The sequence below is a fragment of the Ogataea philodendri genome (genome assembly GCF_020536065.1).
Source record: "Ogataea philodendri strain CBS6075 chromosome Unknown scaffold15, whole genome shotgun sequence".
Lineage (NCBI taxonomy): Eukaryota > Fungi > Ascomycota > Pichiomycetes > Pichiales > Pichiaceae > Ogataea > Ogataea philodendri.
This window is the reverse complement of record NW_025764075.1, coordinates 90305-112750: the sequence shown is the minus strand read 5'-3', so window position 1 is coordinate 112750 and position 22446 is coordinate 90305. Positions and strand designations below refer to the sequence as shown.

Below are 22446 nucleotides of genomic sequence, written 5' to 3'. Positions count from 1 at the left end.
TGCATTGGTATAAATAATTACAAAAAAATAGTATATGAACATTTATTTGGGAATCTTTTTAAGGTGTAGGGTTTTTTAAAATATATCCAAAGAGTTGAAAAAATTTCCTTGTTTGTTCACTCTGTAATGTTCTCTGTCAAGCCCCAGCCACAGCAGTTCCAGGTGGTGCGTGTTTCGCAGGTGCGGTACCGCCGTATGCTTGCGTACCCACCGTACACGTCCAAGGGATACATTCCGCCGTCGAGAAAGGGTAAAAAACAGACAGTGTTCCGGAAGTTGATGAACGAGTTTCTGGGCGAAAAGAACTACAAGGGCCAGTATTTCGACAACAGACTGGCGTATTTGAAACAGAACAACAGCACAAACTATTTGGACGGTCCTGCGAGCCGGTCGGGCGTCAAGTTGAGCGAAGGGCCGCAGGCACATCGTGTTTCGAAGGACCCAAAGGCCGTTTTGCGGCCGTTCAGTCTCAACAGATTCACCGTCACCAACACTCTTGTTAGCAAAGACATGAAACAGGAGATTGTGGCGGACGTCGAGAGCGGCAAGTCTCTGCTGGCTGTTGCCGTCAAGTACAAGATGAAGATCCCCAGAGTGGAGGCCATTTTGAAACTGAACGAGATCGAGAAACAGTTTGAGGCCAGCGGCAAGAAGACGCCCGACTTGGCCACGTTTGCGTCCGTGATGAACAAGGCGTTCCCGCTGTACGACCCGCAGGAGCACGGCGAGAACCTGACCGAGATCCCGATTCCGTCAGAGACGCTGCATTCGAGGTTTGTCACCATTGCCGAGTCCGAGCCGTTTGGTCCTGTTGACGCGGCCAAGGAGTTTGGGCTCGAGCCCGCTGCTGAGACGTTGAGAAAGGTCACCGAGGAGGGCGAAGACGCGCTCAACAAGAGAAGACAGACAAGAATCCAAAAGACGTTTGTTGCTCCAATGCACCAAGGAGACACAACAGCATTCAAATTCACCGATGTCAAGGTTGGCCAGGTCGGATTCAGATACGGCAAGCCTTACCGGGACAACCGCAAGGACCGCAAGTACGCTTTTGACAACGCGGGCAATATGTATGCTGTTTTGGAGTAAGTACCTGTGAATAGATAACCGCGGAATTAAGATTTGTGGAAAATTAAATGTGGGGGCTAAAATGGGTCTCATTTGTGGGTGGCGGGTCTATGATGTGAAAACACCCACTGCTGTTGACCAACTTCTCCAACTACACCGCTGCTATCGTCTTCAGACCTTGATTTGTTCTGCACACACACCCCATCTGAACTGCTGCCCACAAAATTCCGAGAATCGTCAGTTTGTCCGAGCGGTTAAGGAGAAAGACTTGAAATCTTTTGTGCTATGCACTCACAGGTTCGAATCCTGTAGCTGACGATATTTTTTTACATTTTTGGTAGGCTATACCAGCACACAGGGCCACATCTACGCGATACGGCGCTCACCAAGGCTTTACTGGTGAGATGTCTATTGTAGATACACTCCCGGCCAGTTTACCACCACGGCCTATTCTCCTAATCTCGCCGCAAACTAAGCAGCTTTGCCAAAGCAAGTTAGTCATTTTTTTTGTTTAACATTTTTAGTAAAAACCACGAAACGCAGTATTGAGGACCTCCCATCGCTGCTGGTTAGAAATAAGCGCTGTTTCAAAGGATTTCGGGGCCTCAGTATCACAGCCACAGTTAGCCGTACATCAGCACCCAATAAATACCCGTTTGTCAGTGGCTTGTGCGTCCCCCTGAACCCAATTCCGTTTCATTTGTTCCAGCACAAGACCATAAAACAGTCGGCAAATTCCCTTAAATTAGGCCATTATCCATGTCCGTACACCCCAAGTCACCGAAAATCGGGGCAGGGCTCCAGATTATCCAGGACAAGGCGTCCGCAGACCCCCCAACGGCAAACAAGCCAGACACGGGCAAGTCTGTTTCCAAGGCCCTTGACTCCCCGCGCATCGTCGAGACAGGCACGGGAGTCGACAAGAACAGACCGAGTCTGAGCAGACCCCCTTCGTTCCAGCGGTTCTCGGACGCTGCGCAGAAAGTGGGGGACTACTTCTCCATGTCCATGGCAAATCTACACAGTGCGCAATACCCCACCGACTCGCTCAGCTGCTCGCGCAGCAGCTCCACTGCGTCGCTCGGTAAGCTCATCGAGACCCTGCACGGCCACAAGAAGAACACTAACCTGCCCCTGAGTCCGTCAAAGGACAATCTGGCTTTTCTCAACAGGGCCCGGCGCAGCTCGTTGCGACTGGAAGAGCTCGACAGGCTCGAGGACACGCCGTCGCCCCTGCCACAGGTCAAGGAAACAAACTATGTCAAGGTCGAGTACGACCCGATCACGCGCAAGCGGATCCTCAACACGTACGAGATCCTCAAAGATCTCGGTAGCGGCCAGCATGGAAAGGTCAAGTTGGCCAAAGATTTGCATACAAACGAGCTCGTTGCCATTAAGATTGTCGACAGGGCGTCCAAGCCCAAGCTTGGCCGGCTCACGAGGCCCGGCTCGTCCCAGGAAGATAAGATCCGCCGCGAGATCGCGATCATGAAGAAGTGCTCGCATCCGCACGTTGTCAAGCTGCTCGAGGTGCTGGACGCAGAGAGCTCTCGCAAGATCTACATGGTGCTGGAGTACCTTGAGAAAGGCGAGATCCAATGGCAGAAGGACGACGACGAGACAGATTGTCGGCCAGAGCCGCTGCTTTCGCTTTCGGAAGCGAAAAACGTGTTCAGAGACGTTGTCAGCGGACTGGAGTACCTGCACAACCAGGGAATCATCCACAGAGACATCAAGCCGTCGAATCTGCTGGTTTCCAAAGACTACGTGGTCAAGATCTCGGACTTTGGAGTTTCCTTTGCTGCCAGTCTGGACGGCAACAACGAGCTCGAACTGGCCAAGACGGCCGGCACCCCGGCTTTTCTTGCGCCCGAGCTCTGCAACACCAACGGTTCGTGCGACAAAGTTACCTACAAGATCGATATCTGGGCACTGGGCGTGACGCTTTACTGCCTCATCTTTGGGTGTCTTCCTTTCAACGGCGAGACCGAATTTGCACTATTTGACAACATAAACACTAAACCGCTCAGTTTTCCAGACACTTCGCAATGGAAGTGCTCGCCACCAATTCCCGACTATGACCTTGCGCAGGTGACGGACCTGCTAGACCGTTTGCTTCAAAAAAACCCCGACCACCGGATCGAGATCGCCCAGATCAAAGAGCACCCGTTCTTCCTGGAAGGTCTGTCGCGAGCACAGACCAGAAAGTACGTGTCCAACTGGAACAACGAGATGAAGATCGCCGTCAGCACCAAGGAGGTGGACGAGGCCGTGGTGGGGATTGGCAACCGGATCCGCAAGAAGATCTCGGACGTGTTCAGGCTGACCGGCCTGGCCTCGCCAAAACCAAAGCAATCGCTATACGTGCAATCGCTCAAGGGCCTGATGACGCCGTCCGAGTCGGACTCGTCGTCGAACTCGTCCTCCAGCCAAACAGACCCCTCGTACCTGCTGTCCGAGTCACCGGGTTTCCCGCGCGGTGCGCTGAAGAACAGCAACTCGCTCTCGTCGCCGCTGATCCAGACGATCTCCATGTCGCCGCCCAAGCTCGTGACGCGCATGAGCGACTACCAAAGGGGGACGCGCAACTCGATCGCGCTGTCAATCGAGTCTGGCACAACAGAGTCGGAAACAAAACACAACGTGGACGCAGACTCGCTCATAATGCCCAACCACCGCGGCTCGTCTGCCATGTCGCAGCTGTCAGAGATCATCAACACCAGAAGCAACCCGGACTCGTCGAACGTGCCAATCACAGAGAGCGAGCTCACTCTCACCTCCGACGCAAGCGAGTCCGAGTCGATCAACACATCGCGCAGCTTCGAGCTCGAAGAGAAGCCCGAGCCACTGTCTGGCAACAAGACCTCCTTGCCCATGGTGCCCAGCTTTGCTTCCCTCGACAGCTTCTATGACAGCTCTGCTGCCTCCGCGTACGAGACCTCCATATACACGGGGATCCCGTCGCAACGGATGCCAACCACCCTCGGCAGCAGAAACACGTCGGGCGGCACGCTGGGCGCACAGCCGCGCACGTCGCCCGTGGCTACCAGAGCTCCCCCAATAGGAGTTCCTCTGCACACGCTGGACTCGGCCATTTCCGTGCCCGAGTCGCTGCGGCCAGACATGGACTCAATTTCTCCGGCCGTCACGCACGAGTCCACCAGCAGCAGGCGGAACCCAGCAGGCACTCTGGCCCAGGCCGCGCGCGAAAGACCGCGCCGCAACTCGCGCAAGGTGGTGTTCAACAACGAGTCCGAAAATTCGTCTGCCGACGAGTCTGTGGCCAGTCGGCCTGTTGCTGCCCCTGTTGCTGCCCCTCGTCACCATCTGTACGGCAAACGGCTGGCCACCGCGTCGGCTCAGCAGGAGTCCGAGTCCGAGTCAGACTCCGACTCCGACAACTCGGCAGAGCTCACGCTTTCGTTCGGCGCAAACAGATCCAGACCAGCACAGCCACGGTCCACAAGCTTTGCCGGCCTTGCGTTTTCAGACACCATCCACGACGTTCCTTTGAACCTCGTCCCTGCAGACCCGCAAACCGAACACCACCAGTTGATTCCCGAGATTGGCGGAATCGACCTCAACAGCAAATGAGCATTATATATTCCATGTTGGTATAAACATCGATTCACTTCTATGCGCTAGATCACCATCCGTTGGAACAGACCCAGATTAGCACAGTTAGTAACTCCGTTGAGAATGGCGCTCTCTGTCACGTCCTCGTTGCACAGCCGCACCAGCTGCGTGTGGATCTTGACGGGGCTCGTGAAACTGAGCACCTGGTCCACAGCAAAGTTCACCTCCAAACTGTACTTGTCCGCCTTTGCAACCGTGAACGCAAATCGGTCCTCAAATTGGCGGAACTGGTAGTAAAGACTCACAATCTTGAGCTCCTTGACCAGAACACTGAACTGTCGGTACGACTCCGTCACCAGCGAAAGATACTCTCTCAACGATGAGCCTGTCATGGCTTCCAGTGTAGACACGTACTTCTTGTGAAGCCCGGAAAACTCGCTGTTGGACGACCGCAGAGCAACCGTTCTGTTTCCCGTAGAGAGATCGATTCCAATTTCAAACTCGTTGCCAAGCTGTAGTTCAAGTCTTGTGTCCGTCAAGTTTACCAGTTTCAGTCCGACTGACTGCTGAATGCTGGAAAACTGCTGATGAAGCCGTTCCAGCTCTGTCTCTGACGGCAGTCTGATTGCAGCCAGCTCTTCCTTCAACTTGCGGTCCTCCTCAGTGGTTTCAAGCAGGGTCGATGAAACCACTTTCAGATTAGCACCTTCCTCCGAGATCTCACGGTCCAGCACCTCTTTCCGCTCCTTCAATGCAGCATTGCGTGCCTGCGCAGCTTCCAGCTGGACCTTCAGCTCCTCCAGCCGGTTCGTATCCACATTCGCCAGGTTCTTCTGTTTATCCTGCAACAGAGCAAGCGTCTTGCTCAACTCGGCTCTCCGTTTAACGCATTTCTGGTGCTCCTCGCTGAACGCTTCGCGAATGTCCTCCATGTCCGCAAACTGCGAGTTCACAGACATCTTGCGGTTCTCATACGATTTAAGCAGTCCTTCCAACGAGCTCGTCATAAACACCAAGTTCCCATGCTCGGCAATACTCCGTGCCAAGCTCGCCAGCGCCTGGTAGTTGACTTTAAGGTCTTTCTGCACCTCGTCGTTGCTTTCGTAGAACTCCCGCACCGACGTTGGGTTGTTGTTCACCACACCTTCGGTGAAGTCCTTGATGGTTTTCTGCGAGCGATCAATGCCCGACTTGCGCTGTGCAATTAGATGGTAGAAATAGTCAAAGTTCGGGAACTCTGTCACGGCATCCACATACTTGTGAAGACCCTGAGACCCAGATCCTTCACTGGTGACCGTGAGTTCCCGTTCAGAAGGACCAATATGGTCGTAAAACTGGACCTGCACTTGGTTCAAGAACTGCGGAAGCGTCACATGCACATAATCATCGTCCTCGTCGTCGTAGTTTGCTTCGTCATCGTCGTTTTCCGAGTCCATCGTGACCTCGGCCAAAGGCACTTTCTCTGCAATTATTATTGACTCGTCAACTGCGCTCGTGTCAACAGAAGTGTTGGCCTCTTTGTGTTCTTCTTCCTCCTCTTCCAACTGTTTCAAACTCTCAACAATATCTTTTGGCTTCGAGAGTCCGGTGAACTCCAGCACAGAGTTCTTGGACGCACTCTGCGGCGAGCCGTACTCGTCTGTGCGTATTTTCTGCGAGCGTGCGCTCGATCCCGGCGTTGAATTTGCTGTTTTCGTTTGGCGTGGCGGAGTAGCCTCGACTGTGGGCGAGAATGGCTTGACAAACTCGCGGATCGGCTGCGTGAACTCCATCTGTTCCTGCGAGTCAGGTTCTGGAACAGAAAATGCCTTAACAGGAGCTCTAACTTCCTGGCGAATCGGCTGGGTAAACTCCATTCCTGTGTCTGCCTCCTCATCTCTTTTCACTGGCTGTGTGAGCTCCATCGACTCGTCCACCGGGTCGGCTGCTCTGATCGGCTGCGTAAACTCCATTGGCTGCGAGTTCTCGATCTCCTCCTCTGGTTCGACCGTCTGTTTCGGCACCGGCTGTGTGAATTCCATGGTATCTTCCTCGTCAATCTGACTAAACGTAGCAGCCAGGTCGGGAACATCAGGCTGCTCCAACGTCTCATACCCGTAGTTCTCCCGAACCATCTGACGAACCTCCTGGTTCAACTCCACAGACATTTCCATTGGCTGACTCAAATTATCCTCCTCCACGCTACTCGCAGAAACTTTCTGAACCACCTGCGAGAAATCGTCCGCCTCGTCGTCAACAATCTGCGGACTCTGACTATGCCCCACCAACGAGAACCTTCTTGGTTGCAACTGTAACGAGTCTCGTCTCCGCGGACGAAACCCGCTCGGCTCTGCATACCCGTCCTTCTCGTACGTTCTATGGATAATACTGCGCACATCGACATCCGTAGCAAAGGAAACCCGCCGCTTCTTGGTCTTGTTCTTAGGGATGATAGCTATTGTCTGGTTTTCGTCCAAGCTCGTCTTCAATATGCTCCGTGGAGCAACAGGAAGCAGCGTGTGGCGCCGATTGGGTTTGCGCACTTTGTACGGAAACTGCCGCGGAGCAACGTTCTCCTTGTCGGCCGGCTGCTCAGACATGATTGATCTTTGTTTATCTATTTGTTTATATTTTTTTTCCACTCGCGTACACTAATTATACACACCTCACACCGCGAGAAAGGAAAGCTAGACGTGCTGGAGCTTGAACTGCCAGGTGCCCGAGATGGAGTCGTACGCCACGAACTCGGTGTTTGGGATCATCTGCAGCCGTCTGATGTGTTTCTTGACGATCGGATGGTGCGGGTCGGTGATCGGCTTTTTGGTGTCCTTGGATAGCGGGAAACAGCTCTCGAGAGACACCAGCGCAGGAACATTGAAGCCCTCGCCGATAGGAGGTCTTTGGTTGAGGTCTGGGTAGATCACACACGACTGTTTGTCGAAAATGATGATTTCCGGGATCTTGGCGATCAGCACAGCCGTCAGGTCCACCGGTTTTAGAAACTCTATGGATCCATAGCCAGTACGTCCAACCTTGAACTTGTCCACCGCCTTGAGCTGCACAGGCGTCAGGGCCTCGAGCTCCTTCGCGGACGGCGAGATCCAGTAGTCGTCGGCCCACTCGGTTTTCTCAGAAACAGGTTCTGGCTTCGACTCCGGAGTGGAGGTGGCCTCCTTCTGAACGGTCTGCACAGCCGTGTTCTCCAAAGCAAGCTTGCTTGGCGAGACGTACGGTTTTGGGGTCAGGGGGTTCATTGGGGTTTTCATGGTGATCTGGCGTTTAGGTGTGAGAAGGTTCGAGGTCTTGAGGCCTTCGTACTCGTCTTCCTGGCTTGATTTGTCGATGATCAGTTTGGTGACGTTTCTGGACGGAGCGAAAATGTAGCTCGACAAAATGGCGTCGTCGGTGGCAGAAGGAAGCAGCTTCTCGGACTTGGACCCGTTCACAGAGTCCTCAGAGTCCTCAATAAGAGTCTGTGTAGCGGATTTCGGCGAGTGCACGGATCCTGCGCTGGAAGGAGAAGACGCAGAAACAAGGCTGCCTGGCTTGGCTGCCAACAGGTCGTTTGCAGAGAATAGCGGCCGCGGATTCAGCTTGTACGCAGAGGTGATCGAAGGCTGTTTCTTCACCACAGGCTTAACAGGCACTGCCAATGGAACAGCTGGCTGCTGAACAATTGGAGCCGTGTTGGTTCCAACCGAAGAAAAGAGCGGATTGGTTCCATATGGATCAGAGGCCGCCAGCTGTTGCTGTTGCTGCTGGTTGTTGCCAAAACCGTTTTGTTGCTGGTTGGCGTTATTTCCAAATAATCCACCTGTAGTTCCCGTCGATTGGTTGTTGCCAAATAGTCCTCCAGAGCCGGTGGTGGAGGATTGGTTGTTTCCAAACAGTCCACCAGTAGTGGCAGCAGGCTTGTTGCCAAACAAGCCGCCAGAAGTGTTGTTGGTAGAAGCGTTGTTACCAAACAAACCTCCTGTGGTTGATCCTGCTGGTTTGTTTCCAAAGAGGCCACCGGAGGTGGCTGTGTTGTTGGTGTTATTTCCAAACAATCCACCGCCAGTGGTTCCGGTAGCCGGCTTGTTGCCAAATAGTCCGCCAGAATTGTTGGTAGCACCAAAGCCCGTGGTGGCAGCTGGAGCAGCAGGCTTGTTTCCAAACAGTCCACCAGAAGTGGCAGTGCTGTTGTTGTTATTAGCACCAAAGCCAAATCCTCCAGTAGATCCGGTGTTGGTGTTAGCGTTGTTGTTTCCGAACAATCCTCCTGGGGCAGGTGTAGTGCTCTTGTTACCAAACAGTCCACCAGATTGCTGGTTGTTGGCATTGTTTCCAAATAAACCACCAGAAGTGTTGGTGTTGGCATTGTTGTTACCAAACAGGCCGCCAGACTGTGTGTTATTAGTGGCACCTCCACCAAAGGAGAATCCAGAAGCAGCTGGCTTGTTTGCCTGTCCAAAGAGACCACCCGACTGTTGCTGGTTGTTGTTGTTGCTTCCAAACAAACCACCGGACTGCTGCTGATTATTATTGTTTCCAAACAGTCCACCTGAAGTGTTGTTAGAAGCGCCGAAAGCACCAGTTGTGTTGTTGTTGGCAGTGGCACCAAATCCTCCACCAAAAGCAGGCTTGCTGGCGTTGTTGGAGCCGAAAAAGCCACCGGTGTTGGAAGCACCAGAACTACCAAATGCGCTGGGTTGGGTTGTTGCCGTGTTGTTGGTGTTTCCAAACAGCCCGCCTCCTGTCTGGGTATTTGAGCCGAACGCAGAAGTGTTGTTTTGCTGTCCAAACGGTGAGCTGTTTTGATTATTTGTCGATCCAAAAATGCCGCCCGAGTTTGAGTTTTGCTGTCCGAACGGCGAGCTGCTCGTGGCACCGAACGCTGACGTCTGTTGTTGCTGTGGCTGCTGGCCAAACGGCGAGCTGTTTGTCTGGCCAAAAGGAGCCGAGGACGAGCCAAATGCAGAATTGTTGTTTGAACCAAATGCAGAAGTGCTGGCAGCGTTGTTGGTGTTGGTGGCTCCGAAAAGTCCACCAGCAGCAGGCTTGTTCTGGCCAAACAGACCACCCGAGGTGCTTGTGTTGTTGTTCTGGCCAAACAGTCCTCCAGAAGTGTTGCTTTGTTGACCGAACAATCCACCAGAATTGGTGTTTCCAAAAGCACTTCCGGTGTTATTCGATCCAAACCCAGACGTGGCACCAAAAGCACCTGTTCCTGTGGAACCTGAGGCATTGCCGTACCGTCTGCCGTCGATGTAGTCCTGGACTCTCAGCTCCTCAGCGGAAAACTTGGAGTATTCAGGCATGGCAGAAATGGACTCGTAGTACTGTGTTCCGTTGGTTGGGTCTTTCTCTGTGAACGCTTTGAAAGGAGGAGCGGCTGTTCCCTTATTCTGGACGTTGGCAACTCCAATGGCCGACCCAAATCTTGGAGCAGAAGCCTGTTGACCAAACGGCGAGGTGTTGTTCGCAGCACCAAAAGCAGACCCAGTGTTGCCGGACGCACCGAAAATGCTGTTCGAGGTCGATCTGGCGCCGGTCGAGTTGTTGTTGAAGGCAGACTGACCAAACGGCGAAGACGAGTTATTATTGTTGAAGGTGGATCCAGATCCAAACAGACCGGTGCTGGTCGAACCGGTGTTGGAGGCATTATTGGCCGTGTTGGCACCAAACCCACCCAATCCGGAGCCCGTGTTGGAAGAGGCCCCGAAAAGCCCTCCAGCAGCGGTGTTTGTGTTGTTGGCACCAAATGGAGACGAAGCATTGTTGTTTACAGCGTTGGTTCCAAAAGGAGACGAATTGTTATTGTTCCAGTTGTTATTTGACCCAAACCCGCCAAAACCACTGGTGGTCGACGTGGAGTTCCCAAACATGGTGGATGATGAACAGATTGCTAGCAATGGGATCCAACTGGGAAATGTTTTTCGTTACGAAAACCTGTTCTGCAAAAATTTCCCAGTGAGAAGAAACGACGGGGCCGCCGTCGCGTCGATGTGAATATTTCTTTAGCCATCAAACGCGTTCTTGAAAGATTCAACACGAATGGGGATCAAGGGACTCAACGCGCTGGTTGCGGAGAACGCACCAAAGTCGATCAGATCGAGCGAGATGAAGTCGCTGTTTGGGCGCAAAATCGCCGTCGACGCGTCCATGTGTCTGTACCAGTTTCTCATTGCCGTGCGACAGCAGGACGGAAATCAGCTCACCAACGAGGCCGGAGACACCACGTCGCACCTTATGGGCTTCTTCTACCGTACAATCCGGATGGTGAACAACGGAATCAAGCCGTGCTATGTGTTTGACGGTAAACCTCCTGTCTTGAAGGGAGGAGAGCTTGAGAAACGGCTCAAGAGACGAGAGGAGGCAGAGGCCAAGGCCCTGGAGCTGAAAGAGACAGGAACCGTCGAGGAATTGCAGCGGTTCGAGAAACGACAGGTCAAAGTCACCAGAGAACAGAACGAACAGGCCATGAAACTGCTCAAATTGATGGGAATCCCGTACGTGATAGCACCTTGCGAGGCAGAGGCCCAATGTGCCGAGCTGGCACGCAAAAATAAGGTTTACGCCGCTGCGTCGGAAGATATGGACACTTTGTGCTACCAGCCGCCCTATTTCCTCAGAAACGTCACTGCTGCCGAGTCAAAGAAACTGAAAATCGACGAGTTTAGCATCTCTGCCGTTTTGGAAGGCTTCGATATGGACATCAACACCTTTGTGGACCTGTGTATTCTTCTTGGATGCGACTATTGCGAAACCATCCGTGGAATCGGCCCCGTCACAGCTTTCAAATTAATTAAAGAACACGGCTCCATTGAGAAAATTGTCGAGTTCATCGAGAACGATCCAAAGTGCAAGTACAAGGTGCCTGAGAACTGGCCATACAGCGAGGCTCGTCAGCTGTTTTTGAAGCCAGACGTGCTGGACGGCGACGAGGTGGACTTGAAATGGTCCGAGCCAGACTTGGACGGCCTGATCGAGTTCATGGTCAAGGAAAACGGGTTCAACGAGCAGCGTATTAGGGACGGTGTGGACAAGCTCAAGAAGGGACTTCGAGGAGGAGTGCAAGGCAGACTGGATGGGTTCTTCAAAGTGTCAGTGAAAGCGGAAACCAAGAAACGTACAGTGGTCCAGGACTCGAAGAAGAGCAAACGTGCAAAGAAGAAATGATTTGGTGTATAAGATGAATATAGTGCACCGAGATATCGAACTGGGTGGGAGCCGGCTACTCTGCTGCGATGTCCAACTCGTTTATAGACCCAACGTCTCCTGGCCGCGCGGACACGGCTCCCAGGATGCCCGAAATGATAGAGCCTGTCTCGTTCAGTGCGTTACTGAGCACAGACTCGGATGACTCCTTAATAGCAATTGTCTTGCCCACAAACTTCTTCATGCTGTCGTCGATCCCGGAAAAGTATCTGGCGATCTCGACAACTGGCCAGGGAGCAGCGCGGAAAATGGGCAGGAAGTTACCGTAGAACGGGAGCTTGATTTCTCCTCGTTTACCGAGCTCAATTGCGTTGAACACCGCCTTCGAGACGTCGGTGGGGTCCAGTTCTGGCGCCAACAAGGTGTGTGGGGTTCTGACACCTTCAAACATTCTTGTTTTGAGCTGGCCTGGACAAATAAGCAAAGTTTTAACTCCCGTCAGGTTGAACGATGGAGGACCCAGCTCGTAGGTGAGCGACTCGTGCAACGCTATGAGTCCCGACTTGGTAGCCCCGTACACACTGAGTCTGGCTGGCGACATGTATCCCAAAGTGGAAGCCACCGTGACAATGTACCCTCTTTTGATCTTGAGCATGTGTGGCAGAAACGCCTTGATTGTATAAAAGCTTGAAAGCAGGTTGACTTCGATGGTTTTCTCGATTTCCTCGAAACTGAGGTCTAAAACTGTTTTTCCTGTGGTGATACCTGCGTTATTGATGAGGATGGTTATGGTTCCCACTTCGTCTATGACCTGTGCGCTTTTGTCCAGCACGTCTTTGCGGTTGCTAACGTCGCACTCATAGTAATGGACTCCTGGCAGGGCTTCTTCAGGGTCCGGCAGGTTGAGGTCAAATACCACCACTGGGGCGTGTGCCCTGCTGAAGGTTAGGGCAAGCTCTCTGCCCAGGCCGCCGCAGCCTCCGGTGATGAGCACGATATCGCGGTACGGGTCGAATGTGACGCCCACGAGCAGCTCGCTTAGTTCCCGCAAGCTTCGGTTCAGTCTGTAAAGAAAAGAGGTCAGGGGTCCTGTCATGGGGGAAAAAGGGGAACAAAGGTTTTTTTTTCCTTGCAGGAGAAAAATGATACCGGGCAATTATCGCAGGAAATAAACAAAACAAGTGATCTGATGACTTCAGGACCCCAAATATTGCGAATCAAGCGGAAACGGACCGACGACCCGTTACAGGCGCTACTGGTGGAGAGCCAGGGCTCCAAGCGGAGCAAGAAGGCCGATTTCATGTTCAAATTAGCCCGGACAGACGAGACAAACAACGAGGTGGACGGGTCCAAAGTGCTGGAGCGCGACTCCACCACCGACGGACGGATGGTGTTCAACCTGCCCAAGAAGGACGACGAGTTGGACCCGAATTTGATGGAGATGTTGTCGGAATATCTGCGAACTAGCGATATCAAGGAAGAGCACCACAAGCCTCCGAAACGGCGTCTTTCGAACGCCAACGCGGACCAGGAGATGCCCAAAGCGCAGAACAAGGACGACGGCGACTACGTCTACGACGTTTACTACCGCGACAAGGCGGTGACGGAGCAATGGGAAAAGGACAAGATTGGATACATCCAGTTCAACGAGGACGATATGGCCACAATTGACGAGCAGGACGAGCCGGCGGAACAAACGGACGACGAGGACTCGAACGACGAGAATTTCTACAGAAACGATTATCCAGAGGACGAAGACGGAGGGTACGAGGACACTGACAGTGAGGAGCCGAGCGACGACCAGGACGACGAGTTTGTGATTCTGCATGACCGGCGCCGGTTCAGTACGCAGGACGTTCGCGAAACAGAGGGGCTCACGCAAGACGAGGTGGAGGCGTTGTACCACCGGTTTGACGAGAGCGTTTTGGAGGACGAGTGAAGTGCAAGGATGTGCTCCGCCCAGAAAATAATTAGTGCGTTTTCCTTTAGCATGTCGTTACGAGGAGCCCGCAAGGCGATATACCGCACGCCGCACCAGATCATTGGGCGCAAGAGCGGCGATGACCAGCTGATCAAGAACTGGGAGCACGACCTGCAGTCGGCCGTTGCTGGACTGGAGTTCCTAATTGTGCAGGAGCGCAAGTGGAGCAGGTGTTTTGCCAGCATCCTTGATAATCTGCTGGGGAGCATGAACACGTTCGAAGATATTCATGCGCCGGTGACGATGAAGGCCAAGGACAACGAGGAGGACCTTGTTTACGACGAGAACGAGGATTTCTCGAACGTGACGGTGAACGAGATCCGCCAGGCCAGACGGCTGTTCCGGATCATCTACGACCAGGTCACGCAGCGGATTGAGACCAGCAAGGACACGTTTGTGGAGCAGTGCGAGGAGATGAAGGACCATATCCGGTTGTCGTTGAAACTGATCACGAAGCGCAACCACAAGAAGATCGACTACGACATGTACCACAACTCCGTGGACAAGCTGCTCAAGGCCAACAGCTTCAACGAAAAGGACAAGACCAAGCTGGAGACGTCGAAGGGTCAATTGGACGACAGTCGCACAATCATGTACGATCTGGACGCCAAGGTGAAGCTGATTGTTCCGCAGGTGCTGGAGACGTTGTCGGAGTTTATCCACAAGCTCACGTTGAAGTTTTACTACCAAAATAGAGACATATTCAAGTTTCTGACGCATAACCTGAGCAAATACGCCGAGTTGCAAGGCGTGATTGTGCACAAACAGGAGACAGAGTACGGGAACATCGAAAATAGCTGGCACGAAAAGATCCAGCAGGCCAAACATAAGCTGGAGTCGTTGGACTTACTTAACGACTATAAAAAGTTCCAGGAGAAGAACTTCATCGACAAGACCGGGCAGCAGGTGAACCACTTCACGGGCCAGGTTGTTGGGTCTGCGATCGACTTCACGAGCTCGTTGTACACCAAGACGGTGAATCCGCACCAGCGGCTGAACTTGCGCACGTTCAGCATCGACAACCCGGTGCGTCCTGCGACGCGGGACGGGATCTTTGCGACGGCTGCCGACCCGCTGTTGTACGTGATGGACGAGACCGCGGCGATGGAGGAGGAAACGGACGACGAGGACTCGCACAGCTGGCTTAAGCCGTTGTCGCTGGAGAAGCGACACGAGGGCAGCACGACCCCAGAAAGCGTGCCCGTGACGCCAAGAACGCCCAGCACGGCGCTCACGTCGCCCACGGTCGACCAGACAACAGAAACCGCGCGGTACCTGGCTGTTTCTGTGGAGGCCATGAAGACGCGGGTGCGCGACGCCATCACGAAGCCTGCGCTCGAGGTGGCGCCGGTGACGCGGCTCTCGTCGCCCGACGCGCTCGAGAACCCGCTACGGGAGCTTGTTGGTGCACAATCGTCGCTGGCTGCGGCGCTGATGAGGTAGTCGATAGAATTGCCCGGCACTATTTAGGACGATCTCGTGCTAAACTGCTGCGAAGGCGGTGTGAGCCCGGCCTTGTCGTACACATTGTTGAGGTACTTGCACCGGAAATGGTTACCCCCGTCCGGGAGGATGTGGTTGTCGAGCCATGTCTGTGCTGAGCAGTGGAGGCCACAGTGACACTTGCCCGCGTGCGGCAGCTTGTCGTTGAGGTTATGCAGTTTCCGTACGTTTTGGTTATCGAACCGGAAATGACAGTTGAGTAGGTGTTTCTTGAAATCGTAAGGTCTGTTGAACTGGCCCGTCTTGTGCACACACATGTCGCGCGGGTACACGCACTTGAACCGTGACACGGGCTCATGCGTGCGCAGGTGGCGGGACATGTCTCTGGTTATGCGTTTGTGGCAGACGGGGCATTTGGACGAGCGGGAGTACGAGACTGGGCTGCTGTCCTGGGTGTCTGACGGGGACTGTGTGGGTAATTGGTAAGGGGTATTGTCGATTGCAAGCTCGTAGTTATGCTCTGTGTCAAAGTTATGTTGGTGCGGCAAGTTATTCAGGTTATGTTCCAGGCTGTCTTCGATGCTGGTGTCGAACGAGTCCCAGCCAAACACGTCAGGGGGTTGGCATGCCTGCGCGGGGGCCATCTCGAAGCCAAAACGTGGGGTATCTTCCGCGAAAACGGCTGGCTTGGGAGATTCCGGCGACATAAGGCTTTGAGATAGGATGTTGAGCGATTCCATGGCTGGATATGAAGTTAAAATTGCGAAATAGGCTTGTATAAATGCTGGGGGATCTGCTTTTTCGCCATTTTTGCTTTTTTCCGCACAAGTGTTCCTTAAAATCGATCTGCAATGGTGTATTACTTGGCACCGGCCGGCTGCCACCGCCAGACTGCCGAAACAAGAAGGTGCTACTAAAAGGGGAATGACCCGCATATGGCTGCAGATGCGACTATTGTCCGCCGCGTAATAAAAGCAAGGGGATCTGATCTGCGGTCGTTTTAACGATTGCTCTTTTCTATTTTAAGCTGAAACACTGCAAAATGTTGCTATGGTTAGGTAATCTACTCTACATGTTGGACATCATGCTTCATCTCCACCCATTCTTGGTTGTGCACAGCGACGCGCTGCTGGTGGTAAAGCGGCTCAATTTTCGGAATGTTTTGGCGGAAAACGGCGCGCTGGATCCAGTTGACCAGGTGTCTAGTTTGATAAGCTGCGTGTTTTGGCGCAGGAACGTCAAACACCTCGTCTAGCTCCTCCAACGCGAGTCCCTTTGTTTCTGGAAGCAGCCACAGTGCCATGAAAAATCCAATCATGTTCCACGCCGCATACCAGCCGAACGCTCCTTGCGGCTTGAACTTCTTAAGCATGGACGGCCAGGTGAGCGAAAGAATAAAGTTGAAGAACCAGCAAGTAGCAGTAGCAAACGACATCGTCACGTCACGCACATACAATGCTGCACACTCGGCAGAATACGTGAAAGGCACAGGACCCTCCGATGAGGAGTAAACAGCACTAAACAGATAAATGCCCAGAGCAATGACGCCCACCCTGGCCTTTTCATGCTTAATCCAGAAAGCAAACCCGGTGAGAAGCAAAAAGCCCGCCATTAGCGGGAAAGCAAACAGCAGCAACGACCTGCGGCCGAATTTGTCGATTGTTAAAAACGCAGGCAACGCAAAGATCCAGTTCACCATGCCGTAGCCCCACGAAGCAAGCAGCGCATCTCTTTCGATGAAGCCCGAGTCCAGGAAAATCGACGACGAGTAGTATGCAATAACGTTGATTCCGCAGAACTGTTGCATGAACATCACCACCCACGCTCCAACAGCTCCGTTTCTGTTTCTTCTCACTGTGAACATCTCCTTCACCTTTCTGAAGAACGGCATCTCGTACGAGCTCTCTTCCAGCAGCAGCACGTGCGTGTAGAACGTGTCTCTGGCGGCCTGGATCGGCGTGCCCCGGATCCGGCTGTAAGCTTCAAACGCTTCAACGTGGCGGCCTTTGCCCATGAGCCATCTTGGCGACTCTGGGCAGAACCACACCTGCAGCATCACCAAGAAAGCGGGCAACGAGGCCGACCCCAGCATCAGCCGCCATTGCAGCCCTTTGTGGATCGAGTGCGATGGCACCGTGTAGAACGCCAGCGACATCACGTAGCCAAACATGATACCGAAGGCAGTCCACACCTGCCACATCATCACGAGCGAGCCTCTAATCCGCGCCGGAGCACATTCCGACGAGTAGACCGGGATCGTGGACGACTTGGGGCCAATGCCGAACCCCAGGAAGAACCGCGAGATAAATAGATGGTACCAGTTGTTAGTCAACGCAGACCAGATACACGTCACTGCAGAAATGGTGCAAGTAAGGAAGATGGTTCCTCTTCTGGCCAGCCGCTCGTTCAGCCAGTCGGTCGTCCAGCAGGAAATACACGAACAGCACAGATACGGAGCAGAATTGATCAGCCCGACCAGCCAAGTGTTCCGCTCGGTGTCTGCGTCAAGTCCAAAGTACTTCGGATAGTATAGCTGTGCTCCGTTGATAACCGTCTCGTCCATGCCCTGAACAGCGGCTCCCATGGAAGCCATGATGATGAGCCAGTAAAGTTGCCAAGGAATGCGCCAAGGATGCTCGATCTCCAAGAATAGGGCCTCTTTTTCGTGGTCGGAAAGAAACCCCATGGAGTTGAACCCGGTAGGACGTCTGGCCACGGCTGCCGCCCTGGAAAACAGGTCCGGGTCCATGCCGTACCTCAGAGCATAGTTCCTCCCCATGCTCTGGACCTGGTCTTCCGAATAGTTGCCCAGAACGTTGTTTTCGAGCTCCAGGCCGTTGGTGGCCACGGATTTCTCAGCGTCCCCTGAAGAAGACTCGGACGTCCGGTCTGCGAGAAACGCCGGATGGCTCTCGTGTTGGTCAATGTTGGATATTTGTTCGTCTGACTGCATCTTGTATTATTGAAAATCTTCTCTTTGCCCCTTTATACTCCTAAACAGCAATACTAAATCATAAGTTTGCTACCAGGCTTGAAGGTATAGTAAAAAAACTGCATACGCATGTGACGTCAGAGGGGCTAAAAAAAATAAAATTAACCGAAACTCAACCCCGAACTTACTAATCGACGTGCTCCACGCCCTGTTTAATTTCCTCCCACTCCTTGTTGTGGATGGCAACGCGGTGGGTCTTGTACAATGGCTCCATCTGCGGAACATCTTTGCGGAACACGTGTCTTTGGATCGAGTTCCACAGGTAGTTGGTCTGGTAGCGTGCATGCTCAAGTGCCGGAACGTCAAACACCTCGTCCAGCTCCTCCAACGTCAGGTTCTTGGTCTCCGGAAGCAGCCACAACACAAGGAAGAATCCAACCATGTTCCAGGCCGCGTACCAGCCAAACGCTCCCTGTGGCTTGAAAGCCCGCACCAAGGATGGCCAGGTCAAGGACAGAATGAAGTTGAAGAACCAGCATGTAGCAGTAGCGAACGACATCGTGACATCACGAACGTACAACGCAGCACACTCAGCCGAGTACGTGAACGGAACTGGTCCCTCCGACGCAGAGTAAACGATCGTGAACAGGTAAATACCCAATGCAATGACTCCAACCTTGGCGTCTCTGTCGTGGATCCAGAACGCAAAACCGGCAAGCAGCAGGAAAATGGACATCATAGGGAATGCAAACAGCAGCAGAGTTCTCCGACCGTACTTGTCGATGTTTCTGAAGGCCGGAATGGCAAACACCCAGTTGAGCATACCGAAACCCCACGATGCAACCAAGGAATCCCGCAGCGAGAATCCGGAATCCCTGAAGATCGACGACGAGTAGTACGCAATCACATTCACACCACAGAACTGCTGCATGAACATCACCACCCACGCACCAACAGCTCCGTTTCTGTTTCTTCTCACTGTGATCATCTCCTTCACCTTGGTGAAGAATGGCATCTCGTACGAGCTCTCTTCAAGCAGCAGAACATGCGTATAGAATGTGTCTCTTGCTGCAAGAATAGGATGGTTTCTGATCCGGTTGTAGGCCAGGAACGCGTCCTTGTGTCTCTCCTTACCCATCAACCATCTTGGGGACTCTGGACAGAACCACACTTGCATCATCACCAAGAAAGCTGGCAGCGAAGCCGAACCAAGCATGAGTCTCCACTCGAGACCCTTGTGGATCGAATGCGAAGGCACCTTGTAGAACGCCAGCGACATCACATCTCCTAACATGATACCAAAAGCCGTCCACATCTGCCACATCATCACCAGAGATCCTCTGATTTTAGCCGGCGCACATTCGGAAGAATACACTGGCACAGTGGTACTCTTTGGACCAATACCGAAACCCAGGAAGAAACGGGAAATAAATAGATGGTACCAGTTGTTAGTCAATGCAGACCAGATACATGTCACGGCGGAAATTGTACAGGTGATGAAGATGGTTCCCCTTCTGGAGAACTTTTCGTTGAGCCAGTCAGTGGTCCAGCATGCAAGACACGAACAGCACAGATAAGGAGCCGAATTGATCAATCCCACCAGCCAACTGTTTCTGTCTGTATCTGCTCCCAAACCAAAGTAGTCGGGATAGAACAATTGTGCACCGTTGATGACGGTCTCGTCCATACCTTGCACGGCAGCACCCATAGAGGCCATGAAAATCAGCCAGTACAATTGTTTAGGCAGTTTCCAAGGGTGGTGAATCTCCTCATGAAGGGACGATTTCTCGTCTTCGCTCAAAAAAGGCATCGAGTTGAACATGGAGGGAGCCCTAGCCACTGCTCCGGCTTTTGCAAACAGCTCGGGGTCTAGATCGTATTTGTTTGCATAGTTTCTGGCCATTGACATGACCTGTTCCTCTGAGTAATTACTAAGGATATTGTAATCCTGAGGAGCGGCCTCAGTGTCCGCTGGAGAGTCAAGGATCTTTTCGGAGGACATTGCGAATATTACTACTGCAAAAGGGGGAATTCAGCCCGCTTTTATAGTCATGCCAAGACACTCCCCTCCATGGGGAGAATCTATGACTTGGAGCTGTCAGTTACGTCACAAAACCTTTCGTATGCGAATCGAAATAAACTGAGCAATGTTTTGTTATCCCCATACAAGGTGGGGCCCCACCGCTGAGCCGCACGCCGCCCAAAATTCGCGCAGGACCCTCCCACGGCAAAAAACAATATAATAATTCGCACAAAAACAAATAGCCCTCGCTGCATGCACGCGGCAGCCCACAGATTGCACAAGATGCAACTTACAGGTATGGGGTTCCGTAGATAATCGTTTAAAGTCGCCCTACTTATCATTATTCGATGTGTTTGACCTCCTCCTTCTGGGCCTCCCAGCTGGTGTGGAGAGCCATGCGGTGCTTCTTGTACAGTGGTGCAGGTGGAGGGATGTCTCTGCGCAACAGTCCCCTTTGCAAGTTGGTGACCAGCGCCTTGGTTTGGTAGGCAGCGTGCTCCAAAAGCGGGACGTCGAAAACATCGTCCAGCTCCTCCAGAGTAAGCCCCTTGGTTTCTGGAAGCAGCCACAGAACCATGAAGAATCCCATCATGTTCCAGGCCGCGTACCAGCCAAAGGCTCCCTGTGGCTTGAACGCCTTGAGCATGGCTGGCCAGGTGAGCGAAAGAATAAAGTTGAAGAACCAGCAAGTAGCAGTAGCAAACGACATCGTAACGTCTCTCACTCTCAAAGAGGCACATTCCGCAGAGTACGTGAAGGGAACCGGACCTTCGGACGAGGAGTAGACAATCGTAAAGAGGTAGATACCCAATGCAATAACACCGATTCTGGCGTGTTCGTTGGTCTTTGGAATCCAGAACGCAAAACCGGTCAGCAGTAAAAATGCACACATCAATGGGAAAGCAAATAGCAACAAGGTTCTGCGGCCAAATTTGTCAATCGAGAAAAAGGCCGGCAAGGCAAACACCCAGTTGAGCATACCGAAACCCCACGATGCAATAAGGGAGTCCTTGATGGTGAAACCCGAGTCCAGGAAGATGGAGGACGAATAGTACGCGATGACGTTGATTCCGCAGAACTGCTGCATGAACATGCAGACCCACGCGCCAATGGCACCGTTTCTGTTTCTTCTCACGGTGACCATCTCCTTGAGCTTGGTGAAGAACGAGCCGCTCATTTCTCCCTCCTCGAGCAGCAAAACGTGCGAGTAGAATGCGTCTCTGGCGGCCTGCAACGGGGTGTTTCTCATCTTGACCAGCGAGTCAAACGCATCCCTGTGTCTGCCTTTACCCATGAGCCATCTTGGGGACTCTGGACAGAACGGAATCTGGGCGAGAATCACAAACGAAGGCAGGCACGCAGATCCCAGCATCAGACGCCAGTTCAGACCCTTGTGGATCCCATGGTCAGGAACAGAGTAGAACGCAATACCGAACACGTCTCCCAGCATGATACCAAAAGCGGTCCAGATCTGCCAGTTCATCACAAGCGAACCTCTGATTCTGGCCGGAGCACACTCGGAAGAGTACACAGGCACAGTGGTGGAGTTTGGTCCCACGGCGAAACCAAGGAAGAATCTGGCGATAAACAAATGCCACCAGTTATTCACCAGAGCAGACCAGATACAGCACAAGGCTCCGATGATACAGCACAGGAAGATCACTCCTCTTCTCGACAGCTTGTCGTTCAGCCAATCCGTGCACCACACAGAAACACACGAACAACACAGGTACGGAGCACAGTTGACCAGTCCGTTCAGCCAGGTGTCGTGGTCGGACTTGGAGCCGATTCCCAGACGGGCAGGGTAGTATATGTTTGCACCGTTGATCACGGTCTCATCCATACCCTGCACACAAGCGGCCATGGACGCTGTTCCCACCAGCCAGTACAAAGTCTTTGGCAGTTTCCATGGGTTGTGGATCTCGTCGTACAAGGCGTTCTTCTCCGTTTCGGTTAGAGTCTCCATTGAGTTGAATTCGGAGGGGCTTCTTGCCACAAGGGCAGCCTTGGCAAACAAGTCCTCATCGAGTTCGTGCTGTCTGGCGTAAGCGCGACCCAATTGCTGAACTTCCTCTTCGGTGTACTGACTAAGAACATTTTCGTCAGCGGGACCATGGTTGGCTTCGAATTCCTCGCTACCGGACCCAAGCAGCGCCTTTTCGTTGGGCAAGTCGTCGATTTTGTCGGAAGACATGATACGATAACAAATAATAAGTGAATTTGCCAGGCACTTGTCTTTATATATGGTGGTTTGACTGGAACTTTGCAGATCTCACCCTTGAAAAACGGAGACCTTTTATGGAGAAC

The 22446-nt window shown here is 52.8% G+C and overlaps 18 protein-coding genes across 18 annotated transcripts; 10 read left to right on the top strand and 8 right to left on the bottom strand.

The window, feature by feature from the left end:
* Nucleotides 1–195: 195 nt before the first annotated feature.
* On the top strand, nt 196–1086 carry OGAPHI_004748 (uncharacterized protein; the record flags this gene model as incomplete). Its single annotated transcript, XM_046205860.1, has 1 exon — nt 196–1086. The coding sequence occupies one exon, from the start codon at nt 196–198 to the stop codon at nt 1084–1086; it is 891 nt and encodes a 296-aa protein (XP_046060314.1).
* A 738-nt stretch (nt 1087–1824) lies between these two features.
* OGAPHI_004746 (uncharacterized protein) lies at nt 1825–4659 on the top strand (the record flags this gene model as incomplete). Its single annotated transcript, XM_046205857.1, has 1 exon — nt 1825–4659. The coding sequence occupies one exon, from the start codon at nt 1825–1827 to the stop codon at nt 4657–4659; it is 2835 nt and encodes a 944-aa protein (XP_046060312.1).
* Nucleotides 3183–3941, bottom strand: OGAPHI_004747 (uncharacterized protein; the record flags this gene model as incomplete). Its single annotated transcript, XM_046205858.1, has 2 exons — nt 3183–3549; nt 3637–3941. The coding sequence occupies 2 exons, from the start codon at nt 3939–3941 to the stop codon at nt 3183–3185; spliced, it is 672 nt and encodes a 223-aa protein (XP_046060313.1).
* Nucleotides 4660–4706: 47 nt separating the features above from the next.
* OGAPHI_004744 (uncharacterized protein) lies at nt 4707–7220 on the bottom strand (the record flags this gene model as incomplete). The annotated part of the gene is made up of 1 exon (XM_046205855.1): nt 4707–7220. One exon carries the CDS (start codon nt 7218–7220, stop codon nt 4707–4709), a length of 2514 nt encoding a protein of 837 aa, XP_046060310.1.
* OGAPHI_004745 (uncharacterized protein) lies at nt 5664–6684 on the top strand (the record flags this gene model as incomplete). Its single annotated transcript, XM_046205856.1, has 2 exons — nt 5664–5702; nt 6073–6684. 2 exons carry the CDS (start codon nt 5664–5666, stop codon nt 6682–6684), a joined length of 651 nt encoding a protein of 216 aa, XP_046060311.1.
* An 87-nt stretch (nt 7221–7307) lies between the features above and the next one.
* Nucleotides 7308–10487, bottom strand: OGAPHI_004743 (uncharacterized protein; the record flags this gene model as incomplete). Its single annotated transcript, XM_046205854.1, has 1 exon — nt 7308–10487. One exon carries the CDS (start codon nt 10485–10487, stop codon nt 7308–7310), a length of 3180 nt encoding a protein of 1059 aa, XP_046060309.1.
* Nucleotides 8014–10611, top strand: OGAPHI_004742 (uncharacterized protein; the record flags this gene model as incomplete). The annotated part of the gene is made up of 4 exons (XM_046205853.1): nt 8014–8216; nt 8364–9095; nt 9617–9807; nt 10193–10611. 4 exons carry the CDS (start codon nt 8014–8016, stop codon nt 10609–10611), a joined length of 1545 nt encoding a protein of 514 aa, XP_046060308.1.
* Nucleotides 10612–10656: 45 nt separating this feature from the next.
* Nucleotides 10657–11781, top strand: OGAPHI_004741 (uncharacterized protein; the record flags this gene model as incomplete). The annotated part of the gene is made up of 1 exon (XM_046205852.1): nt 10657–11781. One exon carries the CDS (start codon nt 10657–10659, stop codon nt 11779–11781), a length of 1125 nt encoding a protein of 374 aa, XP_046060307.1.
* A 55-nt stretch (nt 11782–11836) lies between these two features.
* On the bottom strand, nt 11837–12856 carry OGAPHI_004740 (uncharacterized protein; the record flags this gene model as incomplete). The annotated part of the gene is made up of 1 exon (XM_046205851.1): nt 11837–12856. One exon carries the CDS (start codon nt 12854–12856, stop codon nt 11837–11839), a length of 1020 nt encoding a protein of 339 aa, XP_046060306.1.
* A 93-nt stretch (nt 12857–12949) lies between these two features.
* Nucleotides 12950–13699, top strand: OGAPHI_004739 (uncharacterized protein; the record flags this gene model as incomplete). The annotated part of the gene is made up of 1 exon (XM_046205850.1): nt 12950–13699. The coding sequence occupies one exon, from the start codon at nt 12950–12952 to the stop codon at nt 13697–13699; it is 750 nt and encodes a 249-aa protein (XP_046060305.1).
* A 51-nt stretch (nt 13700–13750) lies between these two features.
* On the top strand, nt 13751–15184 carry OGAPHI_004738 (uncharacterized protein; the record flags this gene model as incomplete). Its single annotated transcript, XM_046205849.1, has 1 exon — nt 13751–15184. One exon carries the CDS (start codon nt 13751–13753, stop codon nt 15182–15184), a length of 1434 nt encoding a protein of 477 aa, XP_046060304.1.
* OGAPHI_004737 (uncharacterized protein) lies at nt 14599–15924 on the bottom strand (the record flags this gene model as incomplete). Its single annotated transcript, XM_046205847.1, has 2 exons — nt 14599–15100; nt 15617–15924. The coding sequence occupies 2 exons, from the start codon at nt 15922–15924 to the stop codon at nt 14599–14601; spliced, it is 810 nt and encodes a 269-aa protein (XP_046060303.1).
* A 323-nt stretch (nt 15925–16247) lies between these two features.
* OGAPHI_004736 (uncharacterized protein) lies at nt 16248–18137 on the bottom strand (the record flags this gene model as incomplete). The annotated part of the gene is made up of 1 exon (XM_046205846.1): nt 16248–18137. The coding sequence occupies one exon, from the start codon at nt 18135–18137 to the stop codon at nt 16248–16250; it is 1890 nt and encodes a 629-aa protein (XP_046060302.1).
* On the top strand, nt 17869–18751 carry OGAPHI_004735 (uncharacterized protein; the record flags this gene model as incomplete). The annotated part of the gene is made up of 2 exons (XM_046205845.1): nt 17869–17936; nt 18511–18751. 2 exons carry the CDS (start codon nt 17869–17871, stop codon nt 18749–18751), a joined length of 309 nt encoding a protein of 102 aa, XP_046060301.1.
* OGAPHI_004733 (uncharacterized protein) lies at nt 18304–20118 on the bottom strand (the record flags this gene model as incomplete). The annotated part of the gene is made up of 1 exon (XM_046205843.1): nt 18304–20118. The coding sequence occupies one exon, from the start codon at nt 20116–20118 to the stop codon at nt 18304–18306; it is 1815 nt and encodes a 604-aa protein (XP_046060299.1).
* OGAPHI_004734 (uncharacterized protein) lies at nt 18782–19012 on the top strand (the record flags this gene model as incomplete). The annotated part of the gene is made up of 1 exon (XM_046205844.1): nt 18782–19012. The coding sequence occupies one exon, from the start codon at nt 18782–18784 to the stop codon at nt 19010–19012; it is 231 nt and encodes a 76-aa protein (XP_046060300.1).
* Nucleotides 20119–20479: 361 nt separating the features above from the next.
* OGAPHI_004731 (uncharacterized protein) lies at nt 20480–22333 on the bottom strand (the record flags this gene model as incomplete). Its single annotated transcript, XM_046205841.1, has 1 exon — nt 20480–22333. The coding sequence occupies one exon, from the start codon at nt 22331–22333 to the stop codon at nt 20480–20482; it is 1854 nt and encodes a 617-aa protein (XP_046060297.1).
* On the top strand, nt 20715–22096 carry OGAPHI_004732 (uncharacterized protein; the record flags this gene model as incomplete). The annotated part of the gene is made up of 2 exons (XM_046205842.1): nt 20715–20828; nt 21050–22096. 2 exons carry the CDS (start codon nt 20715–20717, stop codon nt 22094–22096), a joined length of 1161 nt encoding a protein of 386 aa, XP_046060298.1.
* Nucleotides 22334–22446: the final 113 nt, after the last annotated feature.